Raw genomic sequence first — 15,877 nt, forward strand, 5'->3', positions numbered from 1 at the left:
GCATTTCAAAGTTTGACTACAGTTAAAAAGCAATAACATTGTAATTATATCTGAATGGCATTGAAAAAAGGTTACAGAAATAGAATAAAGAAAACGTAAGTTATGAGAATTTCATTTTTGCTTAAAGTCGTACTATACCTATATTTCGCTGACATATTTCATCATTAGATATTGATTTGAATTACCAAATATATTTTATTTTGTTAAATAATTAAATAAACTATTTCTTTGATACGTTTAATTAACAACTAAATGTTATATCTAAACAGGCGTTTAATAATAAAAACTTCCAGTTTTTTTTTAGTTGCGGTACAATCTCCTATTTGTGTACTTATAGACTGAACCATATTTGGTTGTCTTTTGAACAGAACACAATATAATATTTTACAGTGATATACATATTAGAAAAGCAAAAGGGTCGGGCTACAAGTTATTTCAATATTAGACTCGGCAAATCCCGATTAACTATTACACTGTAAACATGTGTAGTACATTATTAAAGCCACCATATGGTACTATTACATAGATACTGTTTACCGGTTTTTTCATATCATCAAATAATATATCATTAAGAACTATAATTCTAGTTCATTCGTTGTGTTTTGTTGTTCTTTAAACCATGCCGACAGCTTAGTGCATCAGGTGACTTTGTAGCCTCAACGGTAAAAGAAGAAATCGGTATTATGCATTACGCTAAAAAATTAAGAAGAACCAGAAAGCCTCAGCAAGTATACAGCATTCACTTCCTTTCGCAAAAAAATTCTCATGAAATATTTTGAACCCCTTACTAAGCAACGCGTGTCGTAAACATACCTTTTCAATTTGCTTTAGATACATTCTCTCATCATTTATTGCTTCCGGATCTCAAATATTATTTGGCCAGGCTGACAATAGTTTCTGTCAATTACGAGTGTTGATCAATTTCTGTTACAATGCATCATTACTTGTTTCAATTAATGGACATTTCATGTATTCTATCCATTAGGGAAATACGTGTTAATGTATTCCAAATTAGATTTCGCAACCTTTGGCAAACTGAAATAACGGTTACGTTTAAGTGTAAACTAAGTGAATAGGTTATACAGAATAATAATAATAATAATAATAATAACTTTATTTAAAGAGGATAACATATTTGGCTATAGCCAGTCTAACATATGGTCCTCTAACATAATAATGTCATACTGAAGAATTGGGCAAAAATCGATTCTATTATCTTTCCTTGTTTATTGAGATCAACGCTATACCTTGTTGTCTCCCTTCGACCGTCTAGCTAAATATCGATCACTATCGGATATTTTTTAGATCGTTATGGTTCGGCTATCTCCGCTTATCGCATCACGGGAGGTGCCGATCATAAAAAAACAAGGATTATAGATTAGAGATCTCCTGTAAAAACGTAGTGGGAAAGGTGATTTATTTTACACCAATTTTAAGTACCGGTAAAACAACAACAGCAAATATAGTCATCAACTTGGTTTAATTCTGTTTTTCAATAATGTAAAATAAGGAGCGGAAAAAAGAAGACACTACGTTATTTATTCTTTTATTTTGCACAAAGAGCTATAAAAAAAGTGTTTTATACTTCTTTGGCATAGTATATGAAAATATGATCAACACTATATTATCTTCTTTATATTTTACATTAAAGAAACTGAGACATAAAAACAAATATAAATACACAAAATCATGTATATTTGGCGAGCATAACATACATGTACATGAAACTACTATTATCTTAAAAAATAGAAAGCAGGAAAAAAAAATATTTTTTAAAAGTGCTTACAAACTTGACAATTTCATTTTCAGTTATTATAAATAGATGTGAAATGCGTTTGTTATTATTGTTATTAATCATATTTTAACTTGTCAAAATTAATTTTGCTATGTAATGAACATTTGAAAAACATATTGTTCGCCTTAACATAACTGAAATTATTCCCGCACTGTTATTATCACTTAATACTCTATTGTAACAATCATATTTTCTGTATCATCGGCAGCTAAACTTCGGGCGAGTTCGTGCGTTTCCGCGCGCGTCCGGAAATACCACGGACACGGCAAATAAAGAAATAATACAAAAACACCAACTTTTAAACGTCTAGGGAAGCAAGAAGACATTAAAATAATTTCAAAATAAAAACATATATAAAAAGTTTATTGTCTGTAGAATACTTCAATAGGATAATAAATATTCTCAAAATATGAATAAAGTGGCTACAGGGAAAAAAATAAGATACGTATCACAGGTTTTTGCTTATTTTATTCAGTAACTATATGCCGTAAACAGAGACTGATAGTGATGTTTTTTAATCGCCAAGGGAAGCATTAATTCTTCATTTTAGATAAATAATTTTTATATCTTTGTAAAGAGAAAAGAATGACGAACACTTCAATAGGATAATAAATATTATGTGTTCATTCTAATTAAAACAATATTTGTTCAAACTTTTTTTCCTTCTTTGTTTCTATTGGAAAATATCAACCAGATGAAAATCGATATCGCACTACCAGGTGATTTCAAGGGGGATAATTTTACCGATAAGACGACAAATTTTACCTAATTGTTGATCATGAAAAAATCATCCTAATATATACAGTGAATTGAAAGACATGAATAAAAATAATGTATTATGAACAAATTAATTCTTAGTGGCATAAACAGTATGTAGTACAATGAACAGAGATTAAGATAAGATAAAATTATGTACAAGTGGTGAAAGAGTAAATGTTATTTGTAATCCGCGCACTAAAACCCTAAAAACTCTTTTGTGAGAAAAATACGGGAAAGCGTTGGATTACAAAGGTGGAAATGGATCAATGTGAATGTGGGGATGGTGATCAGACATTCTAAATCAATAGAAACGAATATCTATGTTATAATGCCATAATAAGAAAGCACTCGGATCAATATATCACGTGGCGGGGCTGTTTTGTAAATCAAAAATAAACATTTAACGTGATATCTATAATGTGTTAAAACTTTGGAACTTTTTTAAACGATGTAAATTTAGTTATAAAACATCTAAGTTCGTAAGATCTGGATCAAATCAAGGACTTTAATTACATATGGAAGGAAAATACCTAATATATATCTCTAATTTTTATCTCTTATATTTACATGCTGGATTATTTTCATATCGAAAATGTATCGTGCACAGAAGTCACATTAACCTTTAATTGATAGAATAATTATGATAAACTTGAATTCCACAAAAAATAGAACATCGTTTATCAACAGATAAAGAATGTAAGTGTAGAACACCCCTCCCCGCTACCCGCCCTCTCTATTAAGTGTGACCGCTGCATTCACCATTCAAACTACTTTGATATTGTCAAATAAAATCTTTAAAATTTAAAGAATCAATTGATATAAAAATAACAATTTTAAGATGATAATAATCTTTTTGAATACGGATTGAACTGATCCCCATTTTGGTATAATTGGATACAAAATCAAAAGCTGGGCTTAGGCCGTGTTTGTTAAATTTAGCATGGGGACTTTATATATGTGCGTGTGTGGTTGGGGGAAGGGTACATCAGTTTGAATTAATACTAGTAGTTTGAATCTTTATTAATGTCTCATCAATGTATTATGTACATCATACTAACAATTATACTAAAACAAGTTAACCGAAATACAGTGCCATTCCGATAATGAATTATAAGAGACTATATTAAGAATAAATATCACAACTGAACAAAAAAATTAACAGTTTTCTATGATATAAAATCAAGCAGTAATAGCTGATCATTGTAAAAGAAAAGAGTATCTTCATTAAAACTATATATAGTACTAATATACAGAATTAAAAAAAATGATAATGCACAATTAAGAGAAATTTGGAAAAATGCTAAAAAAGACAGTTATTATTAAACATATTGCCACATGCACGCAGTTGGCGAACTGATTAGCTAGTACTTCTTGGGAGGCAGTAAAATAACGAATTTACAAATATAGAATTAAAAGACATTATTTACACAAAAAAATGCTCTCCTACTTAAAATATTATGGCAGGTTTTTGGCAGGTTTTGGCACAAATTCTTATCAATGAATGATTGGTAAAAATAAATTTCATCTTATCTAAATCTGACGTATATAAAAAGTTCTGTTCAACAGAAACAGCTTTATGAAAAAGACTAGTACGTAAATCATCATAAATATTACAATTTATTAAAACATGACTTTCATTTTCTACCGAGTTACAAAATGTAATATGTAATCCAGTTGAAAAAAATATTGAAATCCATACTTCAACTTCTCTTAATTGAACATTTTATTTTCAATTTCGACTTTTAATTATATTATTAGTATCATATAAGCTAATTGCGCCAGGTGGTAAGTTCTGTGAGATCATATGTTAGGAAATCAAACACAAGCTTTTTCAATTCATGGAAAATATCTTCTTTTTTTTTTTTCATTTTTCTTTACCTAAATTTGTCGAGATTAAAGATCAAAATTGCTGAAAAATAGTTTATTGACTGTTCATTATGAATCCAAAATCATCAATTATAATGCGCATTGGTTAAAGTATCTCATTTTGAACAAGGCAGTTGTGGGTTTGCAATGATCTACATATATTTTCCTTTGTCTTGCGGTGGTAATTTACTATAAAACAGACTCATTATTGATCAAATAGATTGAAATGCGATATTACTTTAACGAAGTTTATATTGTGCGGTCATGTCTTTTTGCCCTACGTAGAGTGCGCATGCGCGAATATTTACTCCCGTTGCTAAGGAAATAGCTATCTGTAAAACATCTATTATCTACATAAATTTGATTACCTAAGTGAACCTACCTATCGTCCTTTGATATTGTTCTGGCATGACAGAATTGCTGTGTAGGTTTAAACAAAATGTCTAAAGGGGGAAGTAAAATCAAGTGATACATCAGTTCCCACGGCACGAGCAAGAACCCCGTTAAAATGAATAACAATGGTGAAATTAATTGAAAGTTTTAATTGAGAGAGATGTATTATATACTGAAACTTCTATTTCTCTTTTCAGGATTTTAAATACAAGAAAATAACTCCAGGTGCTTTGAAATTGAATTCAGTACAGAGACATTTATTTGAAAGTTTAAATATCAAATGACATAATAACAAATAAAAAAAGGCAAATAACAGAGACACGCCTAAAACATCAACATATACAATGCTAGCAATAAATGCTATTTGTGTATTGCAAATCATATTCCGATAAAAACTGTTGGTTAATGACAAAAGATATTAGAATGACAATGGCGTTATAATATGGAAATCGTTTTACTAGCTTAATCAGGAGTGGTTTCAATGTGACTCTACTTTAATATATATTCTTCATATAGACAGAAAAAACTGAATGAATGAAAGCGTTTGGGAGTTGAAATAATGTGGTGCTTTACCTGTCTGGAAATTATGGAGCGTGCAAACTGAAGAAATAGTTCAAAGTGAAGTACAGAACATTCATAAAGACACAAATCACATCTCCAGCTTTTGACCAAGTCCGTTGTCTCCCGACAGTATGACGGAAACAAATACTACTAGTATTACATGTGAATATCGTGCTAATTACACCTGTTGGAAGGAATCAGCAGACGAATTCAACCGGAAGTGGGCAAACCTGATGATTCCGGTAGAAATCATGATGTGTTTATTTATGATTGCTGGAACATTGGGAAACGTTTTAGTGTTGGTTGTGTATTCCTACCGACGTCACAAAACAACGGCCAATATTTTCATCATGTATCTAGCTGGCATCGATCTCACGGCATGTGTTGTTTTGCATCCATACATCATATTCAAGCTGTTCAACAATTATGACCAAACTTGGACAGGAGTTTGCAAATGCTTTGAATATTTTATTCACTGCAGTTTGACGTTGTCTGGATTTATGTTATTTCTGGTTGCTGTTGACAGATATTTAGCAATTTGCCGCCCAGTGAAATTTCTTCTTTTTGACAAACACGTTGTGAAATTAATTGCGTCAATGACAGTAGCGTCGGTGATCATTAGCCTGCCAATCTTAGAATTCTATGGGGCAACTCCGGAAGTATCTGAATTTAGCTCTTCGTTTACTGGTTATAAGTGTCATTTGAGAAAACAGTATCAGAATTCAGCACTTCTGACAGCATTTGGGGCATTTATCATGTGTGGATTTCTTTTTGAGATCATACTGCTGGCGGGTTTATACAAGAATGTGGCTGTGACCGCATATCGGAGCAGGCGTGTCGTACCGGCATTATCAAATGCTCATGTTCTAGCTGGAATAAAACCTTCATCTTCAAACACCGATACTCAAACATCATTTCTAAACAGAGGGCCAAATAGTAGTGGTATAAGCAGCTTGTCTGCACAGCAAAATCCTCAACAAAATGGACCATCATTTGATGGTGTATTCCGCAATAGAAATAGAGAAAATAAATAAAATTATTTACGTTTTTCGCTGTTACTAGTATGTGGTTGCTAGTCTATTTTTTTCAAGGTTTGATAGTTTCGCGCTTCTTTGTTTCGATTGAGCGATTTTCTATAGCGTTATGTATTGGGGATTTCGCCTTTGTCAATCACTCGAGGCTAGGTATTTGGCAGTTACACACCGAAGTTGTTTTTGTTGCATACTAAATGTCGGCCGAGGAAAATTCACCACGCCGAAATTCTCGTCGCTCACCAGATAGAAATCGTCATTCAGAATCTGAGATTTTCAATGAGCTGAAAGGTTATTTTGACGACAAGTTCGACACCCTGAAAAGAGATGCGGAGTGGATGACGGACACATTTGCAAAAAAGGTAAAGAAAGATCATTCTTTATCTTTTAAAAAACTTTGCTAACAAAAGACAATACGAATTCAATATCACGTTGTTAGATAATGTAGAAAGCATTGAGAGAGCAGTTAATTTGAGACAAGCAGACAAGGCGCTAAAATTCACTGAAGAACTTAAAACTGCTATTGCCCACAGGAATAAGGTCATCCGTATTGCAGATAGTTCGGATGCAGGCTGGGCTACCATCGCAGAATATGAAAAGCTTGATGTCGCAGACAATTCCGATGATGATCGCAAAATCCGGCGCGCAGAGGAGCGTGCTAAAAAGAAGCTTGAAAGTAAAAAATCTGTTAACATGTCTTCTGATACTTTTCGTTCCTCAACCTTTAAAAGCAGTTCAGCAGATCGTCCATGGACAAGCAGCCCTTGGGAAAGCGCACCTTCGATCGCAACTTCCAGCGTGAAGTCGTCTGCTACAGATGCGGGCAATTGGGGCATTTTGCAAACGGATGTGCCAGTGGATATCCAGAACCCGTCGGCAATACCAGACAGGGACCAGTGGCTACCTCAGATTCAGCACAGTCAAGTAATTCCGAACTTACCACCAAACAGTAAACCAGACGACTTTTCAACAGATGATAAGTATTTATTTTGAACCAACATAATGATTACTTACATGAATCATCTGTTTTTTGTGAATTTAAAGATAGTGACAGACTTTCTGATATTTCTGTAAAAGATAGATTGAAAGAATCTTTGTCATTTTGGAAAGATACAATTCAACCTTCTAGTACTGAAATTTTAACTTTTATAGACAATGGTTACACTATTCCTTTTATAGAAAACCCACCTCCTTTTGAGATGAAAAACAATCAATCTGCTTTAAAAAACAAAATTTTTGTTGAATCTGCTATTCAAGATCTTATTCTTAAAAATTGCATATACCAGGTTTCCTCCAAACCAAGAAATGTCAGTCCCCTGTCGGTAGCTGAAAATTCTTCAGGCAAAAACGCCTAATTTTAGACCTTAGTGTATTAAATCAGTATGTGAAAAAAGATCACGTAAAGTTTGAAGATTACAAGGTTGCTTTGGAGTATTTGATCCCTGGTGGTTATATGTTTAAATTTGATCTGAAGTCAGGATATCACCATCTTTCTGTTAATCAAATACACCATACTTACTTAGGTTTTTCTTGGAATGTAATGGGAAAAAAGAAATATTACGTTTTTTCTGTGCTAGTTTTTGGTTTAAGCAGCGCTCCGTTCATTTTTACAAAATTACTTCGTCCTCTGGTCAAATACTGGAGATCTGCTGGTTTACGAATTGTTGTTTTTCTTGATGACGGCTGGGGGTAAACAAAAACTTCGATCTGGCACAAAAAGACGCTTTGTTTGTTAAACAAACTTTGTATAAAGCTGGTTTTGTTATAAACATTGAAAAGTCTGTCTTCATACCCGTCCAAGTATTAGAATGGGTAGGTTATGTCTGGGATTTAAAAACAGGTTTTCTGAAGATACCAGACAGAAGAATTAAAAATACGTTAGAGTGTATTCATAATACAATTTCTAACCTACCTTGCTCTACAGCTAGAAAGTTAGCGAGGTTGTCTGGGAAAATCATTTCCATGGCTCCTGTGTTAGGTAGTAGCGCTCTTTTTGAGACTAAAGTGTTTTACAGGTGCATTGAAAATAGGGATTCTTGGGACAGGAAAATGGTCATAGAAAACAATGTTGTTCAGGCGATTCTTTTTTGGCAACGTCAGCTAAAATCACCGTTTGCTAGAAAATTATTTGTTGAACCTCTACCTTCAGTACTAGTGTACTCGGACGCATCTAGCTCAGCTGGTGCAGCTTACATTGTCGAATGTAATCAGACAGTTGCCCATAAATTTTTGGTCAGAAGATGAAAAAATGCAGAGTTCTACAGCGAGAGAGTTGCTGGCTATTAAGTATTCCTTGCAAAGTTTAATTGATAAGTTAAAAGGAAAATCTGTGGTCTGGTTTACAGATAATCAGAATTGTCTACATATTTTTGAGAAGGGTAGTATGAAGCTCGACTTACACGACATAGCTGTCGGCATTCATTCTTTATGCATTTCACATAGCATATCACTTGAGTTACAGTGGATTAGAAGAAACGAAAACACAGTTGCTGATAGTCTTAGCAAAATGGTTGATTATGATGATTATGGTGTTTCAGATACATTTTTTCAGTTTGTTGATCAAATGTTTGGCCCACACACTATAGATCGTTTCGCAAATGATTACAATACCAAACTACCAAGGTTCAATTCCTTGTACTGGACCCCTTCTTCAGAAAATGTTGATGCCTTTTCTTTAAACTGGCAAAATGAAAATAATTGGTTGGTACCTCCAGTAGTTTACATACCCAAAGTTATCAATCATTTAGTATTCTGCAGAGCAAAAGGAACGTTGATAGCTCCGTACTGGCCATCTAGTCCGTTTTTCCCTCTATTGTTTGGCCCGAATTCAATAAATAAAGATTTTATTAAAGATACTTTAGCTTTTAGAAATAGTTTTGATATTTACATTCAAGGTAAATTCAAAAACACTATTTTTGGTTCTGAAAAATTTACCAGCAAAGTATTAGTTATCAGGATAGAGTGTGACATATAAGGGAGATAACTGCGTTATGACTGAGAATGTTAGCCATTGTATTATATACATGTATCATGTTTACTTAGTGAAAATATTAGCTGCATTGTGTTATCTGTATTTATTTCTTTAACAGGACTTTTTAAATCCAACAGATGGGATGATGTTATGGATAAATGTAGTAATCCGGCTCTGCCCTCTTGGATGTTTTCAGAAGTGAAAGAAGCTGTTTTATCGAGCAAGGAAAAGTCTACCGTATGTCAGTATAAGAACTGCTTTAGTAAATTCGTATCATGGTGCAAAAAATGTAAATTTTCATCCCTTCCGGCTTCACCGGTCACGGTAGCTTTATATTTAGTATCTGTTATGCAAAATACAAATACTTCTTGCAGCAAATCTAAATTGAACTCAATTTTCTACGCTATAAAATGGGCACATTTACTTAATGGCGAAATTTCTAATCCTTCTTCTGATGAATGGCTTAAACTTTGTTTAGAAGGCTGCTTGAGGAAAGTTTCTAAACCTCTCATCAAAAAAGAACCTATAACTGTCGAAATTTTATCGACTTTAGTAAATAAATTCGCTTCTGAAAATTGCACGCTGGCAGATTTGAGGCTTATTACACTTTTGTCATTTCATTTGCTGGTTTTCTTAGAATCAGTGAAGCTTTAATTTAAAAGCATGTAACATTCAATTTTTTGATAATTATTGTTCTATCAAAATTGAAAAAATCAAAGACAGATATATACAGAGATGGTCAGCATGTAGTTTTGGCACGGACAGGAAATATCACGTGTCCTGTAACTTTATTGGATAGATACTTTTGTGCAGCTTGTTTAATTAAGGGCTCTGGTCAGTATCTTTTCAGAGCAGTTCAGTTTTGTAGTAGTACTAAACAGTTTGTATTACGTAAAGCTAATAAGCCATTATCTTATTCTAGAGTCAGAGAATTATTTATTGAAAAACTAAATCAGCTTGGGTTAGATCATAAGTTATTCGGACTTCATTCATTTCGTTCTGGTGGCGCAACTTTTAGTGCAAATTCCGGAACAAAAGACCGTCTTTGGAAAAGACATGGTAGATGGCGATCTGAAACCGCAAAAGACGGTTATATTAAAGACTCATTGCAGGATAGACTTTCAGTAACCTTAAATTTAAATCTTTGAACTTGTTTCAGTGATATTCTACGTTTTAATTTCGTAGACAGTGAAACAGTTATGATCGGTGGTTATAAGTGGACAGAACTCTGTTGTGCACAGAAGAATTGTGTGTAATTCTTTATGAACTTAGTACAGTCAGTATTTGTGAAATATTCGTTCTTACACATATGTGTACTTTGAATCGTGATTCATTTTAGAAATGCTTTATAAGCATTTATTTTTGTCGCACAATTAACTTTTTAATTGTATGCCCATAAAGCAGCATGTCATATTCAAGTACATATATTTGTGATTAATAAATGATCAATTGACTAATTTTGTATTTTTTAGTCTAGGTTTGCAGTGTTCTTTAATATAGCAAAGAAAAATGATTGTTTCAGTGAGATTTAAAAGTATTCAGCCTCTTTTCAATTTCAATACACAAATCAGTACCTTTGGATTTATTTCAACGGGGAATTAATACAGTTTAAAGATGATTCACTTGGCAGGACAAGTGTTGGACAATGATGGATCGATTTGTGATTTACCGTGTATTGTGAGGAATTTCCAAGATCGATCATTACTTATTAAAGATGTATCTCTACCTTATAAAGAGTATGCGAAGATGGACTCAACAAACAAAGATAAGTGTTTAGATTTATATGTTGATCATGGGCTGTACTGTGATCGTGTCATTTATAGCGCTGACTATCAATAAAATTGTGGCTGTGCCGTTATGTGGCGTTGGCCGTTGATCGAACTGTGGTCGTGCCGTTTATGGCGTTGACCGTTGATTGCTCTGTGGTCGTGCCTTTTGTGGCGTCGACCGTTGATTGAACTGTGGCCGTGCCTTTTGCGGCGTCGACCGTTGATTGAATGTGGCCGTGCAGTTTGCGGCGTCGACCGTTGATTGAACTGTGGCTGTACCGTTTTTGTGGCGTTGGCCGTTGATAAAACTGTGGTCGTGCTGTTTATGGCGTTGACCTTTTATTGAACTGAGGTCCTGTCCTCTATGGCATACTGTGGTCACGCTGTTAATGACGTCGACCCGATTGAACTGTGGTCCTACAGTTCGTGGTGTAGAACGTTGACTGAACTGTGATCGTGCTTTTTGTGGCGTTGACCGTCGATTAACTGTGATCGTGCAGTCTGTGGAGTTGACCGTTGATTGAACTGTGATTGTGGCGTTGACTGTTTATTAAACTGTGGTCTTGACGTTTGTAGTGTAACTGTCGATTGCAATATGATCGTGCCGCTTATGGCGTTGACTACCGACTTAACTGCGATCGTGCAGTTTATGGTGTTGATCATTGAATTATGGGAGCGTCGCTTTTGTCGATGAAACTTGAGTTAATTATACTTGCGTTGCCTTTTGCGTTCGCCGTCTATTGAATTGAAATCGTGTCTGTGATATCGGTTTTGAGCGGTGTTCGTGTCGTTTATGGCGTTGACCTTTGACAGATCTGTGTTATTCGCCTTTCTTTGACATTAACCGTTGATTGATTTCTGGCGTCTCTTAGTATCGAGTTGACTGTTAAATGAACAGGGAATGCTTTATTTGTGATTAAATATGTTCATTTGTTACAGGTTTAGATGACACATCTTCAGTCTCATTTCGTTTTATGAGGGGTTGTCTGAAATTCCATCTTTTGCATAGATCGTTTTCCATATCTACCATGCGGAGAATGTAGAACATACGTACTCAATAAGTATCATTTTTTTCCATAATAATAGAAATAATATTTATCACTAAAGTAGCTTTCCTCTTGTAACGATTAAATTGGTCGGTCGATTAACATGTTTTTATTTTTCATCATCTTATAAATTACTTATAAAAAACTTAGTAACTTCTTATAAAGTAAGTCGTTTATATTTAGATTAAAATCATTTACCTTCTTTGTTTGCTCGATTGAAATGCTGCCAAATACTAATGCCTGTTACCTAAAACCTGTTGTTGTTGTTGTTTTTGTAGTATAGGAACACGAAATTAGTAAATAATTGATTTACTCACAGTGAAATGTGAGTAAATAAAATTATTTACGTTTTTCGCTGTTACTAGTATGTGGTTGCTAGTCTATTTTGGGTTTTAAAGCTAGTCTATGTTTTTCAAGGTTTGATAGTTTCGCGCTTCTTTGTTTCGATTGAGCGATTTTCTATAGCGTTATGTATTGGGGATTTCGCCTTTGTCAATCACTCGAGGCTAGGTATTTGGCAGTTACACACCGAAGTTGTTTTTGTTGCATACTAACCCTCCCACCCTCCCTCTTTCAGCATCAAGCAAGTCTACAGTCTCTTCAGTAATGATGAAGTTTGTTTCTTTTTCAGTTGCAAAGAACTGCTGCATACGTTTTGATATTGTGTCTTTGCTTAATTTTGACATTATATTTAACATATGTAGTTAGTCTTTTTCAGATACTGATGTCAGACACATCGCATTGGTCATGTTCCTACTATTTATATCTCCTACAGAACAAATAACAATAAACTTGAATGGAATTTTACGTAATAAGTAGTTTGAGAAGCAGTTACTATTGAACATTTGCCGCCCTCAGGATCTATATAATGACGCAGAACATTCATAACCTTTATGGATAATGTGAACAATTCTTATTCGGATACATGGAGTTATGTACGTAAAAATAACATTCAAGTGCTGATGTGTTAAAGACACTTCGCTACTTAATATCAAAGAAGTAGCTTTATGTACCGCTTGTATATAATATAATATATATTTTTGCTGCCAATACATGTCGATTGAAATGCTGCCAAATACTAATGCCTGTTACCTAAAACCTGTTGTTGTTGTTGTTTTTGTAGTATAGGAACACGAAATTAGTAAATAATTGATTTACTCACAGTGAAATGTGAGTAACGCTCATTTGTTTTCATTTAAATCAAACGTTGATCACGCAAGCAGTTCAAAAGTCATATTTCAATCCAAACATGTCAATCGAACGGTTTCTGAAAGAACTTGCAACGTTACAGAAAACAGAAATTTTTCGTCGAGGTTAAAAGCAGCAAAGATTTTATTCTTTGTGACAGCAGTGTTCTTTTTGTCCTGGATGCCTTTTCTTATCATGCGTATTTACTACACGCTCAATCCGAGCTACTGGAGCGATCTCTCTGAAACGAGATATTTAATCGAAAACTTGTTAAATCACGTGTTCTATCTTAACAATGCGGCTAATCCAATTATCTACACGGTTATAAACAAAAACTTCAGGCTAGACTGTAGAACTTTGTTCAGAAAACACTGTAGATCAAGAAGAGTTTTCAATTTGCGATGAGATTCTGCATGTTTGATAAACCGGATGTAATGGCGTTCCGAATAAAGCATTTGCTTTTGATATATATTGGTGTCAACAACCTTCTTAAGCAAAAGACAATTCTTAAAGCAGTGTGTAGCTTCCAAATTCATTTATTTTACAATCCAATCCAGTCGTTGCACGACCAAGATAGGTAAATGGAAGTAATAATAATTTTAAAAACTTGCGTTCTAATTAAATTTGGCTAATATAAGTTTGTCAATGTAGCCCGCCCGCTTAGCTCAATAGGGAGAGCGCAAGATGTACCTAACGCGGGGTCGTGGTTCGATCCCCGGGCAGGGCGTATGTTCTACGTGACGAATCGATAAAAGACATTGTGTCTGAAATCATGCGTCCTCCACCCCTGATTCATGTGGGGAAGTTGGCATTTACTTGCGGAGAACAGGTCTGTACTAATACAGAATCCAGGAACACTTCATGGTTAGGTTAACTGCCCGCCGTTACATAACTGAAATACTGTTGAAAAAAGGGCGTTAACCCCAAAACAAACGAACAAACAAACATATTTGTCAATGTAAATCCTTCACAGGTATAATACAATAATTCCTATATTCCTGAGACAAAATATATTTATTTAGTTCAAATTTTAAGGTTCTTGGTTAGGTAACTCGGATAGGAACCTCCAGCGAAAATCTAACAGGAGTAACTGATCATTTATCAATTTTTACAACAAAACCATTTCTTGATCAGAATCTGACCTATAAGACCGGTTATATTTTGACGACCGTATGCAAAATTTCATACATATTAGAAATTCTGTTTGTGGTTCTACCTTTAATGTACGGGTTTGATATTATACTATATAAAATGTATTATGTTGATTAATTATACATGTAGTTTCGTTATTGTGCAGTTAGTTCTTATTTGCATATATACATGTATACTTCTTTATGTTCATTTTTTTTGTATTTTTATTGACTTTTTGTTGTACTTAAATATCTCTGGCTCAATCTCTATCAGTTCAAATAAGTTATTTATAAAGCGATGCTCATCATCTTTTTGCGGAACTGATTCATCTTGGAACGCTGAGTAATAAAAACATTTGAGTAAAAACTTTTGCAGTTATATGAAGTGTTTGTGTTTGATACACTTCCACCACCTCCACTTTGAACATCTATACACATATTTCTTATAAACATAAAGAACTATGTGACCCCCTTGTTGTTTATGCTTTAATAAATTCTCAGGGTTGTTCCGGTTATTGTGCTGTGTAATTTTCCTATTTGGTACCGATTTATTTGTAAAATGTTTTCGACCAACGCCATTATAATGTACCAAACTCATTTGATTTGAGTAATATCGATATCATATCTGAGCTTTCAGGCTGTGCACTAATTAGAAGTGTCTTATTATATCTTTTATTTTAATTTCAACCACTGGCCCCAGACTAGAAAGTAAATGTCATTTTACATATTATACCCTATCCCTAGGTATATTTATATGAGAGTACCTTACGGGAAAACATACCAGCCTATTTCAATCACACTTTTCTTATCTAAAACAAACAGTTTGGCAAATGAATACTATGCAAATTGTACAAATGATAATTTAATTTCCACCGTGCATAATTCCCATTTTCTCATTGTTTCTTATCGCGTAGACAACAGACCGTGCGTATTTTATGTATTTGTCAACATTTGAGCCGCACCATGAGAAAACCAACATAGTGGTTTTGCGACCAGCATGGATCCAGACCAGCCTGCGCCAGACTGCGCGGATTGGTCAGGATCCATGATGTTCGCTAACGGTTTCTCCAATTTGAATAGGCTTTAAAAGCGAACAGCTTGGATCCTGACCAGACTACGCGGATGCGCAGGCTGGTCTGGATCCATGCTGGACGCAAACGCACTACGTTGGTTATCTCATGGCGCGGCTCATTTATGGAAAATCTTGGAGAATCTTCTCAATTGACCTTTCTGTCTTCCGGTCTTCCGGACTGTTAGCTGTGATTTCAACTCGACACTTCGTAATTAAAAATACTCAACCGCCACACCCTGAGGCTGATGCTGTTATAACAGAAATTCTACCGCTGTGTTAGATATCTGTCGGCATCA

At 34.2% G+C, this 15,877-nt stretch overlaps 1 protein-coding gene across 1 annotated transcript; it reads left to right on the top strand.

The window, feature by feature from the left end:
• Nucleotides 1-5,049: 5,049 nt before the first annotated feature.
• On the top strand, nt 5,050-7,147 carry LOC123527527 (G-protein coupled receptor 135-like). Its single transcript, XM_053540710.1, has one exon. The coding sequence runs from the start codon at nt 5,506-5,508 to the stop codon at nt 6,406-6,408; it is 903 nt and encodes a 300-aa protein (XP_053396685.1). The 5' UTR covers nt 5,050-5,505; the 3' UTR covers nt 6,409-7,147.
• Nucleotides 7,148-15,877: the final 8,730 nt, after the last annotated feature.

Source organism: Mercenaria mercenaria, chromosome 4, assembly GCF_021730395.1.
Source record: "Mercenaria mercenaria strain notata chromosome 4, MADL_Memer_1, whole genome shotgun sequence".
In the NCBI taxonomy this organism is placed as follows: domain Eukaryota; kingdom Metazoa; phylum Mollusca; class Bivalvia; order Venerida; family Veneridae; genus Mercenaria; species Mercenaria mercenaria.